Genomic DNA, 21,103 nt, shown 5'->3' on the forward strand with positions numbered 1-21,103 from the left:
TGGAATATCTTAGCAGTAGCAAATTATTCCAAAACAATATGTGATATGGTTGTGCTGGAATTGGGTATGAGGGGCACCAGACTGGGGTGGGAGAGCTAGTTACTGAGGTGAGTTTGGTAAGAAAGGGTGGGAATGCTCACTAGGTATCAGGACCAAAAAAAACCCAAAATGTTTGATGCAACTTGCACTTGGCCAAAAGATAAATGTAAGGTTCAGCCCGAGGTATTTGTTTTATCTTTTAGTAGTGCTGCTTTGCTTTATCAATGTAGTCAACAAACATTTGTCTTAGTTGCTATTTGGTAACAGATGGCGACAGTAGATTTTATACTCATTCCTAAAATTGACATTGTAAGATATTTGTGGTTGAAACACGTTGAAATGGAAAGGTTTTGTCCCTCTTGTACTCACAGTGGTCAGAAAAGACTGGAGTTATTTTGTTCACCAGTTTTATTTGAGTGTGTGCAAAGGGAGTTACACACCTCTACAGATAGTGCCCAGTTGCACTGGTCTATGACTCAGCATTATGGATATAATATTTTCAGGCATTTCAGGCCTGGTACAGGTATCCAATTAGATGATTCTGCACACAATATCTTACGCTTACACTATCACAATTTATTTTTCATACATCTTAACAGCACTTCTTGTTCCATATAAGGTACTTGCTACATTGTTCAGATGTCTCTTAAACTCCTTTCGGCCAGCTAGACAGTGATAACATACTGTTCTTAACAAGCTTGAATTGAAACTGTTCCTGTCTCACCTGACTTGCCAAAGCCTGTGTTTGGTGTACACGTTTTGTATATTTTTGATGTTTCTTTTGGTTCACTTTAAACAGAGTCTTTGGAAGAGTTTAATTTTAAACTGTTCTTTCACTGACCTTGTCATATCATGATATGTAGTTTAAACTTCCATTTCATGCCATAGGTGAAATACCTGTGGAACATTGAGGTCATTCACTTCTAATATATATTTAATAACGGGATGAGTTAGCTGGTTTGCAATACAGAGTGATGCCAACTGTATGGATTAATTTCCTGCACCAGCTGAGGTTACCATGAAGAACTTTCCTTCTCAAACTGTTCCCTTATCTGAGGCAGCGTGACCCTCAGGTTAAACTACCACCAGTCATTTCTCTTTAAAGGGAGAGCTACCCGATGATCTGTAGGACAATGGCTACTTTACCCTATATTACACATGTGTTTTAGCCATATTTACATTCCTGAATATATTTTGCTGTTGTGCATTTTGCTCATTCTCTGTAAATTATCAGAAACTCATTTGTCAAGTGATCCTTTCAGCTTCCCTTATGGAACTTTTACTTTCATGCCTGGTCAAGCCATTCGTCAAGTTCTTCTTTTAGATCACTCGGCATCCATATATTTCCTTTGATTTGATTTGATTTGCTTTATTACTGTCACATGTACTGACCTACAATGAGAAGTATTGACTTATGTACTTTACAGGCAGAGCATACTGTGCAAGTGGATCAGGGTAACAGAACAGTGCAGGATATAATGTGCCAGCGGCTGAGAAGGTGTAAGGCGAAATTAACATTAATATTCAAAAATCTGATAACAGCAGAGAAGAAGCTGGTCTTGAATCTGTTCATACACATATACAAACTTCTATAGCTTCTGCCTGATGGAAGAGGTGGAAGAGAATATAACTGGAGTGGGAGGGCTCTTTGATTATGTTGGTTCCCAATGCAACGGGAAGTATATATGGAGTCAATGCATGGGAGGCTGTTTGTGTGGTGGGCTGGGCTGTGTTCACAACCTTCTGTAGTTTCTTTCAGTCTTGGGAAGCACAGTTGCATTACCATGCTGTGATGTATCCAGATAGGATTTGCTCGGATTGAGGTTTTTATGAGAATGTTATTTATTACGTCATTAACTATAGTGGACAAACAGAACTAAACAAATGCTAACTTTGATTTGTTATCATTAATCAACTTAGCTGGCTGGACTGTATGGACTTCTGATGTGTAGTCATGTGGCATGATTAGTTAACTAATTTTGTAAATTATTTCAGTCAGCAGTATGAAACAATTATCTGTTCATAACTCCGATAACATTTTCTTTATATTTTCTAGAATACTTATGCCTGGAGTCTGCATACATTGACACTAATGGAGAAGTTTTGTTTGTATCACCAATGTGCAATGGTATGGGGAATTGCATTTTTTAGTTTCTGCATTACGAATTTTATGTTCTGAATAAAGAATGTAAAATATTTTCAATAGTGAACAACCGCTATAAGCTTTATTTCATTGGCATACATTATCTTCACTTAGGAAATCTGGATTCTTTCTATTTGGCACCTGAATTTGAAACACAAGGAGTGGTTACAGAAAAGGTTTGCTAATTATATTGAAAGTATTTCCTTGTAAAGCCCTAAAAGAAAAACCTTTTAGATTTCTCTGAGTTAATGTATTTTCTCGACAGGTTTGCGTTTATGGCATTGCGGCCATTTTGTGGGCAGCTGCTAAGTACAATGCTCCAGTAAATCAGAAGTTACCATTGTCTAGAAATCTCAAGAAGCTACTATTGGATATGGCAAAGAGAAACTCCAAAGAAAGACCTTCAATTACAGATGCACTGGAGGTACGTGTGTCAAACCTCATATGTTCTGGCTAGCATTTTCTGTTATACTTCTACAAGTAATATCAAAATAATCTCACTATTATTAAAAATAAATCTCTTAAAAACAATTCAATGAATTTTGATAACAATTTGTGCGCATTCTTGTGCTTCCTGGTTATGCAGTCTTAATCAATCCAGTCAGTTGTAGTCCTGCACCACCATCTATCTGTACTTGCTTGTCATTGACAGTGGTAATGTTAATCGAGCTCCAGTATTTTGATAAGGTAAGAATAGAAAATAGGTTCTGAAACATTGCGAATAATTAAAATACTGTTGAATATAAAAAAAGACTTAAAATTAAATCCACCTCAAACCATCGTATTTTCGAAATCAGTGAAGAATATTCTTGCAGAATCACTTTTATAGGAGAGTGCAACTCATCATCTTAGAGCTTCAGATAAGGTGATATTTTACAGCATCATTACTAAGCAATGGGAAATGAAGGAAGATAATATTTTCAGCTCTGTAAACTGGCAGAGCTTAATTAGCACCAGTTAGTTTATTATAAAGGATGCAGGTGGAGTAATATTTTCACAAAGTAATAACAATTCAAGTAATCGAACCATAGTCTGTGTATGAGAAGGGGGCGCCTGAATTTTCTTTATCTGGCCTGAACAGCCCCAGTGACTCACTCGACTACAATCTGCTTCTAAATGAGACGATTAAATCCAAACAATGATACCAATTTGAAGAAGTTACATTCAAATCTTAGCTTGGGAAAGAAGAAGTGTTCATGTATATTCATAGAATCCCTACAGTGTGGAAACAGGCCCATTGGCCCAACAATTCCAAACTGACCCTCTGAAGAGTAAGCCACCCAGACCCATTCCCCTAACCTATATTTACCCCGAACTAATGCACTTAACCTACACATTGTTGAATACAATGGGCAATTTAGCATGATCAATTCATCTAATCTGCACATCTTCAGACTGTGGGAGGAAACCGGAGCACCCAGAGGAAACCCACGCAGACACGGGGAGAATGCGCAAACTCCACACAGACAGTTGCCTGAGGCTGGAATCAAACCCAGGTCCCTGGCGCTGTGAGGCAGCAGTGCTGACCACTGAGCCACCGTGCTGCCCTGAATTTAGTGTTGGCTCGTATTCATAAAGTCATAGGGATATACAGTACGGAAACAGAGCCTTCAGTCCAACTCGTCCATGCTGACTCGATATCCTAAATAGACCTAGTTCCATTTGCCAGCATTCGGCCCATATCCCCCAAAGTCTTCCTATTCATATACCCCATCCAGATGCCATTTAAATGGTGTAAATGTACCAGCATTCACCACTTCCTCTGTCTGCTCATTCCATGCACATATCACCCTCTGCATGAAAATGTTCCCCCTTAGGTCCCTTTTAAATCTCTCCCCTCTCACCTTAAACCAATGCCCACTAGATTTGGACTCCCCCACTCCAGGGAAAAGACCTTGCCCATTTACCATATCCGTGCCCCTGATGAGTTTATAAATCTCTATAAGGTCACCCCTCAGCCTCCGAAGCTCCAGGGAAAATAACCCCAGACTATTCAGCTCTCCCTGTATTGAAACCCTCCAACCCTGGCAACATCCTTGTAAATCTTTTCTGAACCCTTTTAAATTTCACAACATTCTTCCTACAGCAGGGAGACCAGAATTGCATGCAGTATTCAAATAGACACCTAACCAAACCAATGTCCTGTACAGCCACAACATGACTTCCCAACTCCTGTAATTAATTTACTGACCAATAAAGTTAAGCATTTCAAACACCTTCTTCATTACCCTATCTACCTGTGACTCTACTTTCTACTATAAATCTTCACTCCAAGGTCCCTTTGTTCAGCAACACTCCCCAGGACCTTACCATTAAATGATTTGCCTTTCCAAAATGCAGCACCTTATGTTTGTCTAAATTAAACTCCATCTATCACTTCATGGCCCATTGGCCCATCTGATCAAGATCCTGTTGTACTCTGAGGTAACCTTCTTTGCTGTCCACTACACCTTCAATTTTGGTGTCATCTGCAAACTTACTAACCATACCTCCCATGTTCACATCCAAATCATTTATATAAATGACAAAAAGCACTGATACTTGTGGCACTCCACTGGTCACAGGCCTCCAGTCTGAAAAGCAACCCTCCACCACCACCCTCTGTCTTCTATCATTGAGCCAGTTCTGTATCCAAATGGCTAGTTCTCTCTGTGTTGTGGTTCTGTTCGCCGAGCTGGAAGTTTTTGTTGCAAACGTTTCGTCCCCTGGCTAGGCGACATCATCAGTGCTTGGGAGCCTCCTGCGAAGTGCTTCTTTGATGTTTCCTCCAGTGTTTATAGTGGTCTGTCCCTGCCGCTTCCGGTTGTCAGTTTCAGCTGTCCACTGTAGTGGTTGGTATATTGGGTCCAGGTCGATGTGTTTGTTGATGGAGTTTGTGGATGAATGCCATGCCTCTAGGGATTCCCTGGCTGTTCTCTGTCTGGCTTGCACTATGATAGTAGTGTTGTCCCAGTCGAATTCATGTTGCTTGTTGTCTGCGTGTGTGGCTACTAAGGATAGCTGGTCGTGTCGTTTTGTGGCTAGTTAATGTTCATGTATGCGGATTGTTAGCTGTCTTCCTGTTTGTCCTATATAGTGTTTTGTGCAGTCCTTGCATGGTATTTTGTACACTACATTAGTTTTGCTCATGTTGGGTATCGGGTCCTTCGTTCTGGTGAGTTGTCTGAGCGTGGCTGTTGGTTTGTATGCCGTTATGAGTCCTAGGGGTCGCAGTAGTCTGGCTACTGTGACCCCTAGGACTCATAACGACACACAAACCAACAGCCACGCTCAGACAACAACTCACCAGAACGAAGGACCCGATACCCAACATGAGCAAAACTAATGTAGTGTACAAAATACCATGCAAGGACTGCACAAAACACTATATAGGACAAACAGGAAGACAGCTAACAATCCGCATACATGAACATCAACTAGCCACAAAACGACACGACCAGCTATCCTTAGTAGCCACACACGCAGACAACAAGCAACATGAATTCGACTGGGACAACACTACTATCATAGGGCAAGCCAGACAGAGAACAGCCAGGGAATTCCTAGAGGCATGGCATTCATCCACAAACTCCATCAACAAACACATCGACCTGGACCCAATATACCAACCACTACAGCGGACAGCTGAAACTGACAACCGGAAGCGGCAGGGACAGACCACTATAAACACCGGAGGAAACATCAAAGAAGCACTTTGCAGGAGGCTCCCAAGCACGGATGATGTCGCCTAGCCAGGGGACGAAACGTTTGCAACAAAAACTTCCAGCTCGGCGAGCAGAACCACAACAACGAGCACCCGAGCTACAAATCTTTGCACAAACCTAATTCTCTCTGTATTCCATGTGATTTAACCTTGCTAACCAGTCTACCATGAGGAACTTTGTCAAATACCTGACTAAACTCCAGTAGATCATGTCCTCTTTGTTACTTTTTTTTTAGATTAGATTACTTACAGTGTGGAAACAGGCCCTTCGGCCCAACAAGTCCACACCGCCCCGCCGAAGCGCAACCCACCCATTCCCCTACCTTTACCCCTTACCTAACACTATGGGCAATTTAGTATGGCCAATTCACCTGACCTGCACATCTTTGGACTGTGGGAGGAAACCGGAGCACCCGGAGGAAACCCACGCAGACACGGGGAGAATGTGCAAACTCCACACAGTCAGTCGCCTGAGGCGGGAATTGAACCCGGGTCTCTGGCGCTGTGAGGCAGCAGTGCTAGCCACTGTGCCACCGTGCCGCCCCAAAAAACTCTTCAAAAAAACTCATTACACTCTTCTGGCATAGGAATCCTCAGTAACCATCTAGGTGGTCTAAACTAGGATTAGTAAATTCTCCAGGCAGAGATCTTAAATTGTGATGTTCTTTCATTCTGCTCACGTATGTTTGAAATGATCTATAGAAATTAAAGTAACAGGTGAAGAGCTGAAGTTAGTTTATGGGAAAACATATTGTTTTGCTCTGTCCTGCAAATCCAGAAAGTTTACAGAAATCAGAAACTGCAAATGACATCATCAGCCTTTTTGTTCATGTAATTTTTTTATTCTCACAGATTTGCAATGATTATCTCATTAAGCGAGGGATTGACAGCAGAGAGATTCTGATTCTGCTGAGGAATTCTGTTATACAGGTACATTTATATTCTCATTAAATAATTTTGTTCAGAGACCCTTCCTTCTTTGTTGCTGAAACATCAGTTTTAATTTCTGTTGCATCACTGCCAGAATTATTATGATGTTGCTTACATTGGAATAAGCGCATGAACTACATGAAAAGAGGAATTAAAGTAATGCTTGAAATATCATAGTTATATTGTTTATTTTACTGCTTATCCCCTCAACAGACCACAGATTTTGGAGATTATTAACTTTGAGACTCATTTGATGCTATGGTGATATCATCATTTTCGATTCAACATTTCTTCTTTTGGCTTCTCCCAATTACCTTGAAGTTACCGCAATGCCAGTTAATCACCCTCCTCCATCTTCCCTATCAGTCAATTATTCCCCTTCCTATCTTGATGCGATTAAAGTTTTTCTACATCTTTCCATCTGGTCTCAGGCCTTCCACTTTTCCTTCATCCTGATAGTTCAAGCTCCAGCATTCATTTCACTACATTCCTTAATCTCTCCATCAGAAATGATTGTATCACTTCAAAACATTCATTTGATATTCTCGTTCTCAAAATTATAAATCTATGCTAAATCATATGTCATGATTATGAATAATATATACTTGTGTTCTCTAAGTTTAAATGAACTCAGAGCTTGCAGTTTGTAAATCAGGTGCTCACTGATTTACATTAGGAACAACAGCATAAAGTTGACCCCAGGTCTATTAGCAGAGGTCAACATTATCAGTTCCCAACATGTTTTACACTGGTTGAACATCCTCAGATTTTGAAACCTTTGGGCAGAGTTTTACAATTTTCCAATGGCTTGGCAGACAGGCAAGGAGGAGGTGGAAAATTCAATGTAATACCATGGGTGCCTTTTCCAATGTCTGCCCACCTGTCCCATACATACTGCAGTTTTACGCCCAATTAGTGATGTCTTTTAATGGCTCAATCACTCTTGGGCCAATTGAGACTTTTGACTGAAGGCAGAGAACAAAGCCAGGTTTCAAGCTGCAGATGTCATTCCTGGGGTTACTATCAAGAAAGGGAGGATAGCTTTTTTTTATGGGCCTCATGGACACTCCTGAGATTCCATTTGCTCCCCAAGGAATTGCCTCTCTGATTCTCCCAGCCCTGCCCTGATATTGCTTCATGGTCGTTGCTATCCATGTACCATTTCACACTGCTGTCTTGTGTGGCCTCCTATCATGGACTTGTTGAGGATCCTCATTACTCTATTTGGCTTCTTATTGGTGATCTAAGAGAGTGATGCTGTGCCAGCAGTGCACATTGCTATTACTGGTGCTGCTGGGACTAGAGGGCTGTTGGCCAACTGATTGTCCAGAAGATCTCCGAACAAGGACTTCCTTCTCTGATAAAATGATAGATGTCTTCACCTGAATCACTGTCACTCTGAGTGTGGGGCAATCTGCTGGAGTGTGGCCTGATTCACTATGGTCCTTATCACTGGTGGTGTTGGGGTGAAGGGTGAGGAAGAGACCCCTCTGGCAAAACGTATACCCTGTCAATTAAACTTAGTTAATGAGACAGGAGCAATCATTAACCTCCTGGTAAAAGGCCCTCTTGGTGACAGGGATCAGAACATGATAGCATGTAAGTTCAATTTGAAAGGGAGAAGTGTAGGCCCAAGATTATTGGTGTAAATAAAGGTAACCAAAAGGATATGAAGGTGGACTACACTAGGGTAAACTAGGGGAAGTTAGGTTAAAAGGTAGGATTGGGCAGTTGCAGTGGCAAAATTCAAGATTTAATCACATGAGAAAGAAAACTCCTTGTATAGAATGCATCATCTGTGGTTAAAAAAGGATATTAAGAATGGTATTAAGTTGAAAGTAATAGTATGCAAATCAGCAAAGTTGAGTGGAAGGTCAGAGTTTACGTACCAGAAAATAATGATTAAAAATATAATAAAGACTCAGAAAGTTAGATAGTAATATTAAAAGAAACAAGACTTTCTAATGATTTGAATAGGAAAAGATTATCTAAAGCTAGCATTGCTCCTCTAGAAAGTAGCCAAGAAAACTGATGATTCTGACCAAACAAATGGTGGAGGCTTTGGACAGAAATTTTATGTTGGTATTCATGATAGAGAGATTGCAGCAGCCAGCAGTACAGAGGTATCTGAGTGTTCTGCTACATGCATCACAGAATGTCAGTCCATAGGTACTGCAAATGATCAGGAAGGCAAATGGAAGTCTGTACATTTATTGCAAGGGGATTGGAAGATAACAACATGGAAGTCTTACCGCAGGGTGTTGGTGAGACCACATCTGAAATAGTGTTTATATAGTTTGGTTTTGTTCAGAGGTGGTGAAAGGTGGTGCTAAAAGACTACTAGTCTTTATCTTTTATTTGGACAGTTAACATGTGCAAGATGACCTTATGCAAGTTGATTGATTTTGTGAGAAACGAAGGTCACTCACTTCAATAATTTCATCCGAGACTAGATTTGAAGTGATCAGTATGTTTATTATATGCTTGCAAGTGTGGTGCCTAAAATAGACTGGCAGAGTTTAGCAAGTACGTTTCTTATATAGGATTCACCACTCCAAACCCGGTGCCCATTACTATTGTTTATCTCTTGCCTTATCCAGCCTTGTGCATAACAAAGTGCAAGTTTTACTTGGCCATTTCACCACATCCTGCTGTGGTCCATTGTTAGGTATACCCTCCTTCACTGCCATCTGTTTCCCTTACTTGTAACATTTCCTCCCATTCCTCAACCATATTGAACCTTATCACCTTTTAATTGGGGTTTGTTTTTTTTGTTTTTGCAGAATTGGGAAACAGATGCTTATAACTACTGTTTGTACAGGCATATCTGGCTTAACCTACATCCTCACAGCACCTTATCTATTTGTCTGTAACATCTACCATTGTTTGCAGGCACGTTTCATTCTTGTATGCTTATTTTAGCTAATACAAAAACAATTATATATTTCCTTCACATAGTTTTCATTCTTGTTGACTCAGCTCTTGGTTGAAACAATTATACACTGGTGGGAGTTCATTTACCTTGCATAAGTAATTATGATTGCAGAAGTAACACTACTTTATCTATATCCCACAATTTTAATATAATGATCATCAGATTCAGGGTCTGCTCATGCAGCTTATGTTTTGAAATATATTAGTTGCTCTGACTTCCCACTCAAGCCCTTCCATAGATGAATGACATTTGCAATCAAGGCCTGATCAGGAAATTATGGGCCTGCATATCTGGATTTTCAGCTCCTGCGCTTAATTATTTGAGAAGTCAGGGGAATGGCAACCACCATTTTCCAAGTTCTTACTCTCCAAAAACACTAATCCTCGCTGGGAGCAACAGAATGGGCTCCAGTGCCTTGAACAGCCGCAGTGAATGTATACATTAAAGTGGAGACCAAGTGCAGACTTTACTTAGAGCTGCACTCCCTACTTTAACAATCCTGGAAAATGAGTGAAAGGAGACAATAACCGAATGATATGCAGAATGAATTACATTAGAATTTGCCACACTTTGTGCAATGGAACTTTCATTTGTGGCATCTAATAAGTGAGTGATCAGATAGAGTAAGAATGAAGATGATGCTAAAAATGGCACTAGTCCTCAGCCTGATGAAAGGCTACAAATTTGTTATGCCACATTCTTCATGCACAACTCTGTACCAAGTAAGCCAGGTGCTGCTTCTTCAGAGAATTGCCTCTTCCCACACAGTTCTGTTCTCAGCATTATGGGCCACCTGTGTAGGAAGGAAAGAGGCATATGTAGAAATTCACACCAATGGAAGGGGATATAAAATTAAATCAGTTGTTGTGCAGGCAGCCGTTGGAATAATTATATTAACATGCGTCTTTGCAGCTAAGTTATTAAAATGTGCTGTTTCCAGTCAAGTTATCAGCAACGGGAAAACTGGTGATTTTTCAAAGGTGCCCTGTGGTTAAATGAAACTGTGAGGTAAACATAGTAAAGTGGCAGATGGTACAGAAATCGTGAAAGATTGCAATAAGAAGCTATAAGAATTGAAAGATTCTTCATTCACAGCTACAAGACATTTTAGATTACTTTTCGTACTTTGTGGCAGATCAGAACGAGTTTTTAACTTAATAATGTTAGCTCTGTAGTTCCACTGAAACCAGCACAATCAAAACCAAATATCATCAAAATGTTGGGTATAGCTCTTTCAGTCAGCGAGTAGTCTGCAGGACACTTTCTACAGGGAAAGACACTAAAGAGGGCCTGCCATGCATGTAATAGAAGCTTTTACAGTGAGCAAATTATGACCTCTGCGGCATCTTTGGTGTATATTCTGCAAACCTGGACTGTGTAGGTCCAATACTATTCTCTGTTAATCACTCAGTCATGGCGATATACGTCCATGACAGGATGGTGAGTGGCTTGGAGGAAAACTTGCAGGTGGTGATGTTTCCAATGTATTTGTTCTCCTTGTCCATTTAGATGGACATGATTATCGGTATGCAAGTTGCTTCTTCAGTGAATGTCTGCAGTCCATGTTGTAGATGGTACACACTGCTGCTATTGAGCGTCAGTGTTGGAGGGAGTGGATGCTCGTGGATGTGGTGCCAGTCAAGTAGCCTGTGTTGTCCTGGATGGTATCAAGTTTTTGAGTGTTGTTGGGTTTGCACTCATCCAGGCAAGTAGAGAATATTTCATCACACTCCTGACTTGTGCCTTGTAGATGGTGGACAGGCTTTGGGGAGCCAGCAAGTGAGTTATTCACTCCTCTATTCCTAGCCTCTGACCTGCTGTTGAAGCCACTATTTAAATGGTGAGTCCAGTTGAATATCTGGTCAATGGTAACCCCCAGAATGTTAATAGCAGGGGATTCGGTGATGGTAATGCCATTGAATTTCAAGGAGCAGTGGTTAAATTGTCTCTTATTGGTAGCGATGGCAAATTTACTTGCTACTTGTCAGCTCAAGCCTGGATATCATCCAGATATTGTTGCATTTGAATATGTATTGCTTCAGTATCTGAGGGTCATGAATGGTGTTGGATTTTGTACAATCATCAGCGAACATCCCCACTTCTGATCTTATGGTGGAGGGAAGATCATTGATGAGGCAGCTAAAGATCGTTGGACCTAAGACCTGAGGAACTCCTGCAGATATGTCATGGAGCTGAGAAGACTGAGCTCCAACAACCATGACCATCTTCCTATCTGCTAAGTATGACTTCATTCTGGATCAGTGGTGCTGGAAGAGCACAGCAATTCAGGCAGCATCCGAGGAGCTTCGAAATCGACATTTCGGGCAAAAGCCCTTCATGCTTTATTCCTGATGAAGGGCTTTTGCCCGAAACGTCGATTTTGCCTGTCCTCGGATGCTGCCTGAATTGCTGTGCTCTTCCAGCACCACTGATCCAGAATCTGGTTTCCAGCATCTGCAGTCATTGTTTTTACCTAAGTATGACTTCAACCAGTGGAGAATTTCCTGATGAAGGGCTTATGCCCGAAACATCGATTCTCCTGTTTCTCGGATGCTGTTGACCTGGTGTGCTTTTCTAGCACCACACTGTAGACTCTGATCTCCATCATTTGCAGTCCTCACTTTCTCCCAGTGGAGAGTTTGCCCAACTTCGCTAGCGTCTCCTTGATGTCATAATCGGTCGAATGCAGCCTTGGTGTCAAAGGCTGTCACTCACTCCTCCTCTCTGGAATTCAGCTCTTTTGTCCATGTTTGAACCAAGGCTGTAATGATGTCAGCAGCTGAGTGGTCCTGGCAGAACCCAAACTGGGCATCACTGAGCAGGTTATTGCTGAGCAGGTGCTGCTTGATAGCCCTGTTGATGACACCTTCTATCACATTACTGATGATCGAGAGTATACTGAAGGGGCAGTAATTCACCACTTTGGATTTGTCCTGCTTTTTATGTACAGGACATACCTGAGCAATTTCCCACGTTGTGGGATACATGCCAGTGTTGTAACTGTACTGTAATAGCTTGCATAGGGGAGTGGCAAGTTCTGGAGGACAAGCCTTCAGCACTATTACCAGCATGTTGTCAGGGCCCACAGCCTTTGCAGTATGCAGTACCTCCAATTGTTTCTTGATACTATGTGGAATGAATCAAATTGGTTGAAGATGGGTATCTGTAACGCTGGGGACCACTGGAGGAGGCTGAGAGAAATCAGCCATATCTTTTTGCACTGATATGATGGGCTCTTCCATCATTGAGGATGGGAATGTTTGTGGAGCCTCCTCCTCCAGGGAGTTTTTTAATTGTATGCCACTATTAATGCCTGGATGTGACAGGACTGCAGAGCTTTGGTCTGATCCAATGGTTGTGGGATCGCTTAGCTTTGTCTGTCACTTGCTGCTTAAGCTGTTTGGCATGCAAGTAATCCTGTTTGGTGGCTTCACCAGGTTGGCATCTCATCTTCAAGTATGCATGGTGCTAATCCCAGCATGCTCTCCTGCACCCTCCATTGAATCAAGGTTGATTCCTGACTTGATGGCAATGGTTAAGTGGGGGATATGCCGGGTGATGAAGTTACATATAGTGCAGAGTACAATTCTGCTGCTGTTGATGGCCCACAGTGCCTCATGGATGCCATCTTGAGTTGCTAGATCTGCTCAAAATCTGTCTCATTTAACATGGTGATAGTGCCACAAAATACAAATTCTCAATGTGAAGGTGGGACTTTTTCACCACAAGGACTGTGCAGTCTTCACTCTGACCAATAACTGTCCTAGAAAGCTGCATTTGCAACTGGCAGATTAGTAAGGATGAGGTCAAGAATGTTTTTCCCTCTCTTTGGTTCCCTTAAGAACTGCTGCAGACCCAGTCTAGCAGATTTGTCCTTTAGGATCCAAAAGGATCATTCGGTAATGCTGCTGCCAAGCCACTCTTGGTGGTAGACATTGAAACCCCCACTCAGAGTACATTCTGCACCCCTACATCCTCTGTGCTTCCTCTAAGTGTTGTTCAATATGTAGGAGTGCTGATTCATCAGCCAAGGGAGGAAATTCATGCTGGTAAAACAGGACATATCTAAGGATGGCGATGGTGGGACATTGTAAGGTATGATTCTGTCAGCACGTGTCAGACTGTTGTTTGAGTAGGCTGTGAGGCTGTTCTCCCAATTTGGCACTAGCCCCCAGATGTAAAGAGGACTTTGCAGAGTCTGACAAGGCTGTTTTTGCCGTTGTCTTTTCCGGTGCCCAGGTCAATGCTAGGTGGTCTATCCGCTTTCATTTCTTTGTCCAGTCTTTGTAGCGATTAATTCAATGAATGGCTTGCTAGGCTATATCAGAGGGCAGTTGAGAGTCAACCACATTGCTAGGCTCTGGAGTCACATGTAGGTCAGACCAAATAAGGATAGTAGTTTCCTTCCCTGAAGGACATTAATGAACCAGCTGAATTTTTCCGACAATCGACAACAGTTATCTGTAGATTCTTAATTCTCAGTTTTTTAAAACTGGAAACTGGATTCACATTCCACCATCTGCCACAGAGGGATTTGAATCTGAGTCCCTAGAACATTAGCTGAGTTTCTGAGTTAATAGTCAGGTGATAGGCCATCAAATCCCTCCACCCCTTTCATTTTGTCTTCAAGTCAACATGAAGAACCAGAGGCTGTCTGCTTGGATACTAGGCCCAAGGCTGATGACTTTTCTCCACCTCCTGATCAGACAAGGCACGACATGAGAGCAGTGTGGCACAACTCTGTAGGTTTCTTGTTTATTTATTTCAGAACTTGTTTGTAAAAGATTTTTCTTTTGTGCGTTTTATCACAAGGAAAGATCTTTCAACTTCCTTCTTTATGACTGTCACAAATGCGTGGTGTTGTTAAAGTTGTACTGGAAAGCCATTTGGTCTTTAGCCTTTATCGCAATATTGTCGTCTAAAGGACTTAGTAATCGGATGAAGCAGATGGATAGCAAGATGGGAAACTGTGGAGAAACATGGCATAAGATGGTACCCTAGTGGAACCAGAGCTCAGTAAGTAATCAATCAGCCCATCTGGATTGCAATCATCTTGGAAGGCATCATCTCCTCCCCCTGCTATTCCCAGTCCCAATGGCTCCGCCCTTAAAAGAGCAAGGTGGTGAATGTCATGGCAATTCCCCATGACCTTAAAGACTGACTCCAGTGAGTACTGTAGGGCTGTACCTTAGCAGCCCAGCCCCTAGAATATTGCCTGAGGATTCAGTGATTGCTTCACAATGTTCAGCCAGCCAGTAACATGGGTTCCGCTTCACTGAAGACGATGAATAATCAAATGAGCAGGAAGCACAAAGCTTGTGTGAGGTGGACTGAAAGAAAACCACAATGCCTATACATCAAGAACCAAACTGATTGTTAGCCTGAATCTGTGAGGAATGTTGGAAAACATTTTCTGTCAAGATTTATAGCACACAAACAGCTTTTTACTTCAGCAGCCATAAACAAACAGGATTTCTGCAGACTTGCTGTGATGAAGATAAAGGAAGGGGACAGGAACTGGGAGGGACAGGAGTTTTCGGTTCAAATGCAAGGAAAACATTAATTACTGAAGAATTCTTTTCAAATAGCCACATTACATTGTAATGATAATTATGACTTTTGGAATATTAGTTACATTGGACAACATGCCCTGCTTGGTTATTTTAGTGCTAAACATTGAATGGGAAAGTTAATTTTTTTGCTGTCTATATTATGTGAATAACTTCAGTTTGTTTCTGGGCCACTACTTTTCCTCTGACTCGGGAAGCTGCAAAATGACAGAAGGCAGCAGAGACCTGACAAACATTTGCTGCCTGAAAAGTTCGTTTACTTTAGGAAGGGTCTTTATTTGGCTCAGTCAACTGCTTTTCAATTGATTTTTATAATTTTTGACCAATAATGATTTAATAGTCTTACCTCCATCTCATATGAACACTGGGTGTCAGAGATACTGTCACTTAAACACATGACGGGAAATTTGTTGTAAATATTTGCTCCTCCCATTCATTGGTATTAATAATGTTTTTGATAAACTGATTATACACCCACATTTCAGCAGAAAATACAAGAACAGGCAAGTGCAATGCAGAGGGCTACAGAATTATTTTCAAAATAAATTCCTGCACATTTCCCTGGAGGAGGATCAAAACCCCTGCTCAACGAGAGCAAAAAAAAAACAAGGTCCTCAGTGTAACAGTAGGTGAGAATCTGGGAATGTTCTGCTAAATTGTTAAACATTTTCAAAAGGGTATATTGTGCAGTTGGTGCAGTACCGCTATATGGCAGTTGATGGTGCTGATGGATTTCATAAATGTTTTTATGTCCATTACAATATTAGCACAAAATCTAATATATAAAGACCACTTTTAGATTGCTATTAGTCCCTTCCGGTACTTCTACAAGGCCCTACTCTTTAAAGACAAAAAGAACCTGTTGACCTATTGTGCTTGTTTAAGCTGAACAAAATAAGCAACAGATATTGTCTGGTTCATTCCTCTGGGTAATGCCTTGACCAATCAGAGTCAACCAACTGATTTAAATTTAAATAGGCGAAAGTGAGGACTGCAGATGCTGGAGATCAGACTCAAGATTAGAGTGGTGCTCGAAAAGCACAGCAGGTCAGGCAGCATCTGAGGAGTAGAAAAATCGACTTTTCGGGCAAAAGCCCTTCATCAGGAATTTTCTTGGTTTAAATTTAAGTAAAGCTTGGCAGTTAACTGTCAATCATTCCCCATGGCAATACCTTCACCAATCAGAGTCCACTTGCCAACAAATCAACATTCTGTTCTTCCCTTTATATTGGTATTCTTGTGAATTGTCCTGACAAATGCACAACGAAAAGCTTTAACAATTTGTGAGATTTTTTTGCTGCAGCAGCACTCAAGTTTTGTTGTATCAATTACTGTTTATTACAGCAAAGCTATGTGCTCCAAGTTTCATTTGTCATCCAGGTTTAAGTTTGAACAGCAGGATTTTCTGTGTCTCAGGAAGTCTGACAGATAACGAGAGACAAAAAAACATAGGACTTAAGAGGAGGAGTACACCATTTAGTGCTTCAAGGTTGCGCTAACGTTCAATAAGATCATGACTAATCTGGTTCTGTTCTCGATTTCATTTCACTGCCTCTATCTCTGTCCTGTTACCTTGATTCCCTTGTCTATCTGAGTAAGCCTTGAATAAGTTCAGTGACCTAGCCTCCATTGCTTTCTGGAGAAATGAATTCCATGCCTTTAATGAGCCTTCAAGGGAAAATATTTTTCTTCACCTCTGTCTTAAATGGTAAACCTCTTATTGTTAAACTGTGTCGACTCATTCTAGTCCTCCCCATAAGAGGAAACCCCCTCCCGGTATGTGCCGTATTAAATCCTCTTGAGATCTGATCTATGTTTTAATAATATCTTGTCTCATTGTTCTAAACGCCAACCTATCAAACCATCCTTCATAAAATAAGCTCTTCATCCAAAGAACGAGTTAAGTGATCCTTTGCTGAATGGCTCCAAATTCAGTGTCAGTGTTTAAGTAGTAAGGAGAAAGAACAGTACACAGCACTCCAGATGTGACTTCAATAAGGCACTATACAGCTCCTGTAAAATTTCTCTACTTTTACATTTGTTTCCTCCCACAGGTGTATATCAGCCATGCTGAATTGCCCATAGTGTCCAGAGATGCACAGGCTAGGTGGATTAGCAGATTGCCCAATGGGAAATACAGACTTACAAGGATAGGGTAGGGATGGTGGGTCTGGGTGGAATGCTCTTCGAAGGGTTGATGTGGACTTGATGTGCCAAATAGCCTGCCTCTGCACTGTCGGGATTCTATGATGATCCTATCATACCCAGAACTCTCTTTCTCAGAGCTCTGCCATGTCTCTCTATTTAAATGGTCTTTTTCTTTTCTATTCTTTCAAAATGGATGAATTCATATTTTCCAATATCATACACCATCTGCTACATTTTTGCCCACTCACATAATCTTCCTCTCTCCATTTGCAGATTCTCTCTACTTCACTGGATCAAAGAATTGCTTGGGTGCAGAAAGAACCCAAATGGTCCATTCTGCACCGGTTCGCTAAGCAATTTCACAAGATGCCAAACTCCTGCCTTTTCCCCTGCACATTGTTTCCACTTAAATGATCATTTAGTGCTCTCTTGAATGCCTCAAATAGTGGTAGAGATGTACAGCATGGAAACAGACCCTCCAGCCCAACTTGTCCATGCCGACCAGATATCCTAAATTAATCTAGTCCCATTTGCCAGCAATATCCATTGTAAACTCTTCCTATTTATATGCCCATTCAGATGCCTTTTAAGTGTTGTAATTGTATCAGCCTCTTACATTTCCTTTGCAGCTAATTCCATATATGCCCCACCCTTTGCATGAAAAAGTTGCCCCTTAGGTCTCTTTTATATCCTTCCACTCTCACCTTAAGTCAATACCGTTTAGTTTGGATTCCCCAACCCCGGGGAAAAGACTTTGGCTATTCACTCTATCCATGCCCCTCATGATTTTAGAAACCTCAATAAAGTCATCCCTCAGCCTCTGATGCTCCAGAGAAAATAGCCCAAGCCTATTCAGCCTCTCCCTTTTGCCAAAAACCCTCCAGCCCTGACAACATCCTTATAAATCGTTTCTGCATCCTTTCAAGTTTAACAACATTTTTAATTCAGCAGAGAGATCAGAATTAAATGCAGTATTCCAAAAGTGACCTGACCAATCTCCTGTACATCTGCAAAATGACTTTTTTGAACCTGCTACTTTTACACTTCTGGGCTGTGCAATCCATTCTCAAACTGTCTGCTGTGTGATGTTTCTTTTCACCTCATGTTTGCTTCTTTTGCAAAAAGGCTTTAAAACTCTGCCCATTAGTTCTTGATCTTTTACACATGGGAACAGTTTCTCCCTATCTACTCAGTCTAGACCACTTGGGATTTTGTAAACTTTGATCAAATCTCCCCTTAGCCTTCACCTGTCCAAGGAAGGCAATCCCAATTTTTCAAATCTATCCTCATAAATGAAGTTTCGCATCCCTCGAACCATTCTTGTAAACCTCATCTGTACTCTTTTCAATGCATTCGCTTTCTCCAAATGGCGTGACACCCAGAGCTGTTCACAATACTCTAGCTGAAATCTAATCAGTGTCTTTTACAAATTCATATAACTTTCCTACATTTGTACTCTATGCCCCTAATAATGAAGCCTAGAATACATTGGCAATGGATAGTCTTATTATAGGACTTATAGGAATTATCCATTCCTTCAAGGTGCAAAACTCAAAAAAGGTAAGCCAACGGTGACTAACAAAGGAATTTCTGAATTTTATCAGATTTAAAGAAAGGGCTATCTTATTGCCAGAAATAGAAGTAAATGGTTTTTATAATACAATAAATGAGGAACAAGAAGCTGATAAGGAAAGGGAGAACAGAATGTGAATGTATTTCAGCAAAACATTTAAACATAAACTGTAAAAGCTCAATAAAAAGGAAACAATTATTTAAAACATAGGTGGTTCCATGACAGGGCGAGTCAGTAAAATGGGGGATAGAGAAATAGCAGAGAAGTTAAATGATTACTCTATGTCTGTTCTTACTGAGGAAGATACAAGATATCTATTAGAAGAAGGGATCCAAGTGACTGAGGAGAACGAGGAATTGAAGGAAATTAGTTCTAGCAAGAAAACTATACTGGAGAAATTAATGAGACTAAAAGTCATTAAATCCCCAAGACGTGAAGGTCTCTCTCCCATTTTAAAGGAGCAGGCTACAGATGGTCGATGCATTGGTAGTCATTTTCCAAAGTTTTATGGATTCTGGAATGTTTTCTGCAGATTGGAAGATAGCAAATATCACCAACTACTTAAGAAGTGAGTCAGAGAGAAAACAACAAATGGACCTATTAGCCTTCTGTCAGTCATAGAATCATTGAATCCCTATAGCCATTCGGCCCAACAAGTCCACACCGACCCTCCAAAGACTATCCCACCCAAAACCCATTCCCCTACCCTATATTCACCCCTGACCAATGCACTTAACCTACACATCCCTGAACACGATGGGCAATGTAGCATGGCCAATTCACTTAACCTGCACATCTTTGAATTGTGGGATGAAACCGAAGCACTCGGAGGAAACCCACACAGACATGGGAACAATGTACAAACTTCACACAGACAGTCGCCCAAGGCTGCAATTGAACCTGGGTCCCTGGCGCTGTGAGGCAGCAATGCTTACCACTGGGCCACTGTCATGGAGAAGGTGCTAGAATCTATATAAAGGATAAACAGACACTTGAATAATAATAATGACTGATTGGGAATAGTCAGCATGGATTTGTGAATGGAAAATGCTGTTTGACGAACATATTGAAGTTTTTTTAAGGTGTTACTAAAAAGATTGATAAAGGTGGCCCAATGGACATAGTGTACTTAGATTTTTAGAAAGGTTTTGATAAATTTGCCAGATGAGACTGTTAGGTTAAAGTACATTGAACCAGAGATAGTGTACTCGTGTGGATTAATGATTGGTTTACAGACAGAAACAGAGAGAAGGAATAACTGTGTCACTCTCACATTGGCAGGCTCCAGCTGTTCACAATATATATCAATAATTTGGGGGTGAGAACAAAATGTAATATTTTAAATTTGGTGAATGATACAAAGCTAACTGAGAATGCATGTTATGAGGAACATGCAAAGTGGTTTCAGGAAGATTTGAACAGGCAGTGAATGGGCAAGAACATGGTAGATGGAATATTATGTGGAAAAAAATGAGGTTATCCACTGTGATAAGAGGAATGGATGTGCAAAGTATTTCTTAAATGGCAAGAGATTGAATGTACAAAGGAACTGAGGTGATCCTGCACACCTTTTAGCATACTTCTTTGTATAAAATTATATCACCTCATACTTTTCCAATGAATTTCATCTGCCACCTATCCAGCCACACTCACAATTTAGCAATGTCTTTTTAAGGCTCCTACACTTTCCTCTTCACAGTTTACAAATTTTCCAAATTTTGTCTCATCCATACACTTTGAAATTGCCCCTGGCAAACCACTGGGAAAAAGTGAGGACGGCAGATGCTGGAGATTATAGTCGAGAGTGTGGATCTGGAAAAGCACACCTGTCAGGCAGCATCTGAGGAGCAGGAGAATTGACATTTTGAGCATAACTCTTCATCAAGAATGAGGCTTGTGGGCCAAGGGGGCTGAGAGATAAATGGAAGGGGGTTGGGGTTGGGGGGAAGGTAGCTGGGAATGCAATGGCTAGATGAAAGTGGGGGTGAAGGTGATAGGTCAGAGAGGAGGATGGAGCGGATAGATGGGAAGGAAGGTGGACAGGTAGGACAGGTCAAGACGA

The 21,103-nt window shown here is 41.1% G+C and overlaps 1 protein-coding gene across 8 annotated transcripts in view; it reads left to right on the forward strand.

Annotated features, from left to right (window-relative positions):
* kndc1 (kinase non-catalytic C-lobe domain containing 1) overlaps positions 1-21,103 on the forward strand; it is a 354,394-nt gene that overhangs the window by 107,813 nt on the left and 225,478 nt on the right. For all 8 annotated transcript variants that reach the window (XR_006314907.2, XR_015760947.1, XR_006314906.2 and 5 more), the window contains 4 exons: positions 2,096-2,167; positions 2,297-2,358; positions 2,448-2,606; positions 6,738-6,815. Coding sequence is in view for 4 of the 8 variants with exons in the window: in XM_043712540.2 (XP_043568475.2) it covers positions 2,096-2,167; positions 2,297-2,358; positions 2,448-2,606; positions 6,738-6,815 (371 nt within the window). In the remaining 4 variants the exon portion in view is untranslated. The remainder of the gene's footprint in view (positions 1-2,095; positions 2,168-2,296; positions 2,359-2,447; positions 2,607-6,737; positions 6,816-21,103) is intronic.

Source organism: Chiloscyllium plagiosum, unplaced genomic scaffold (genome assembly GCF_037043375.1).
Source record: "Chiloscyllium plagiosum isolate Xiang-an unplaced genomic scaffold, Cpla_swu_hap1 HiC_scaffold_22, whole genome shotgun sequence".
NCBI classification, from domain to species: domain Eukaryota; kingdom Metazoa; phylum Chordata; class Chondrichthyes; order Orectolobiformes; family Hemiscylliidae; genus Chiloscyllium; species Chiloscyllium plagiosum.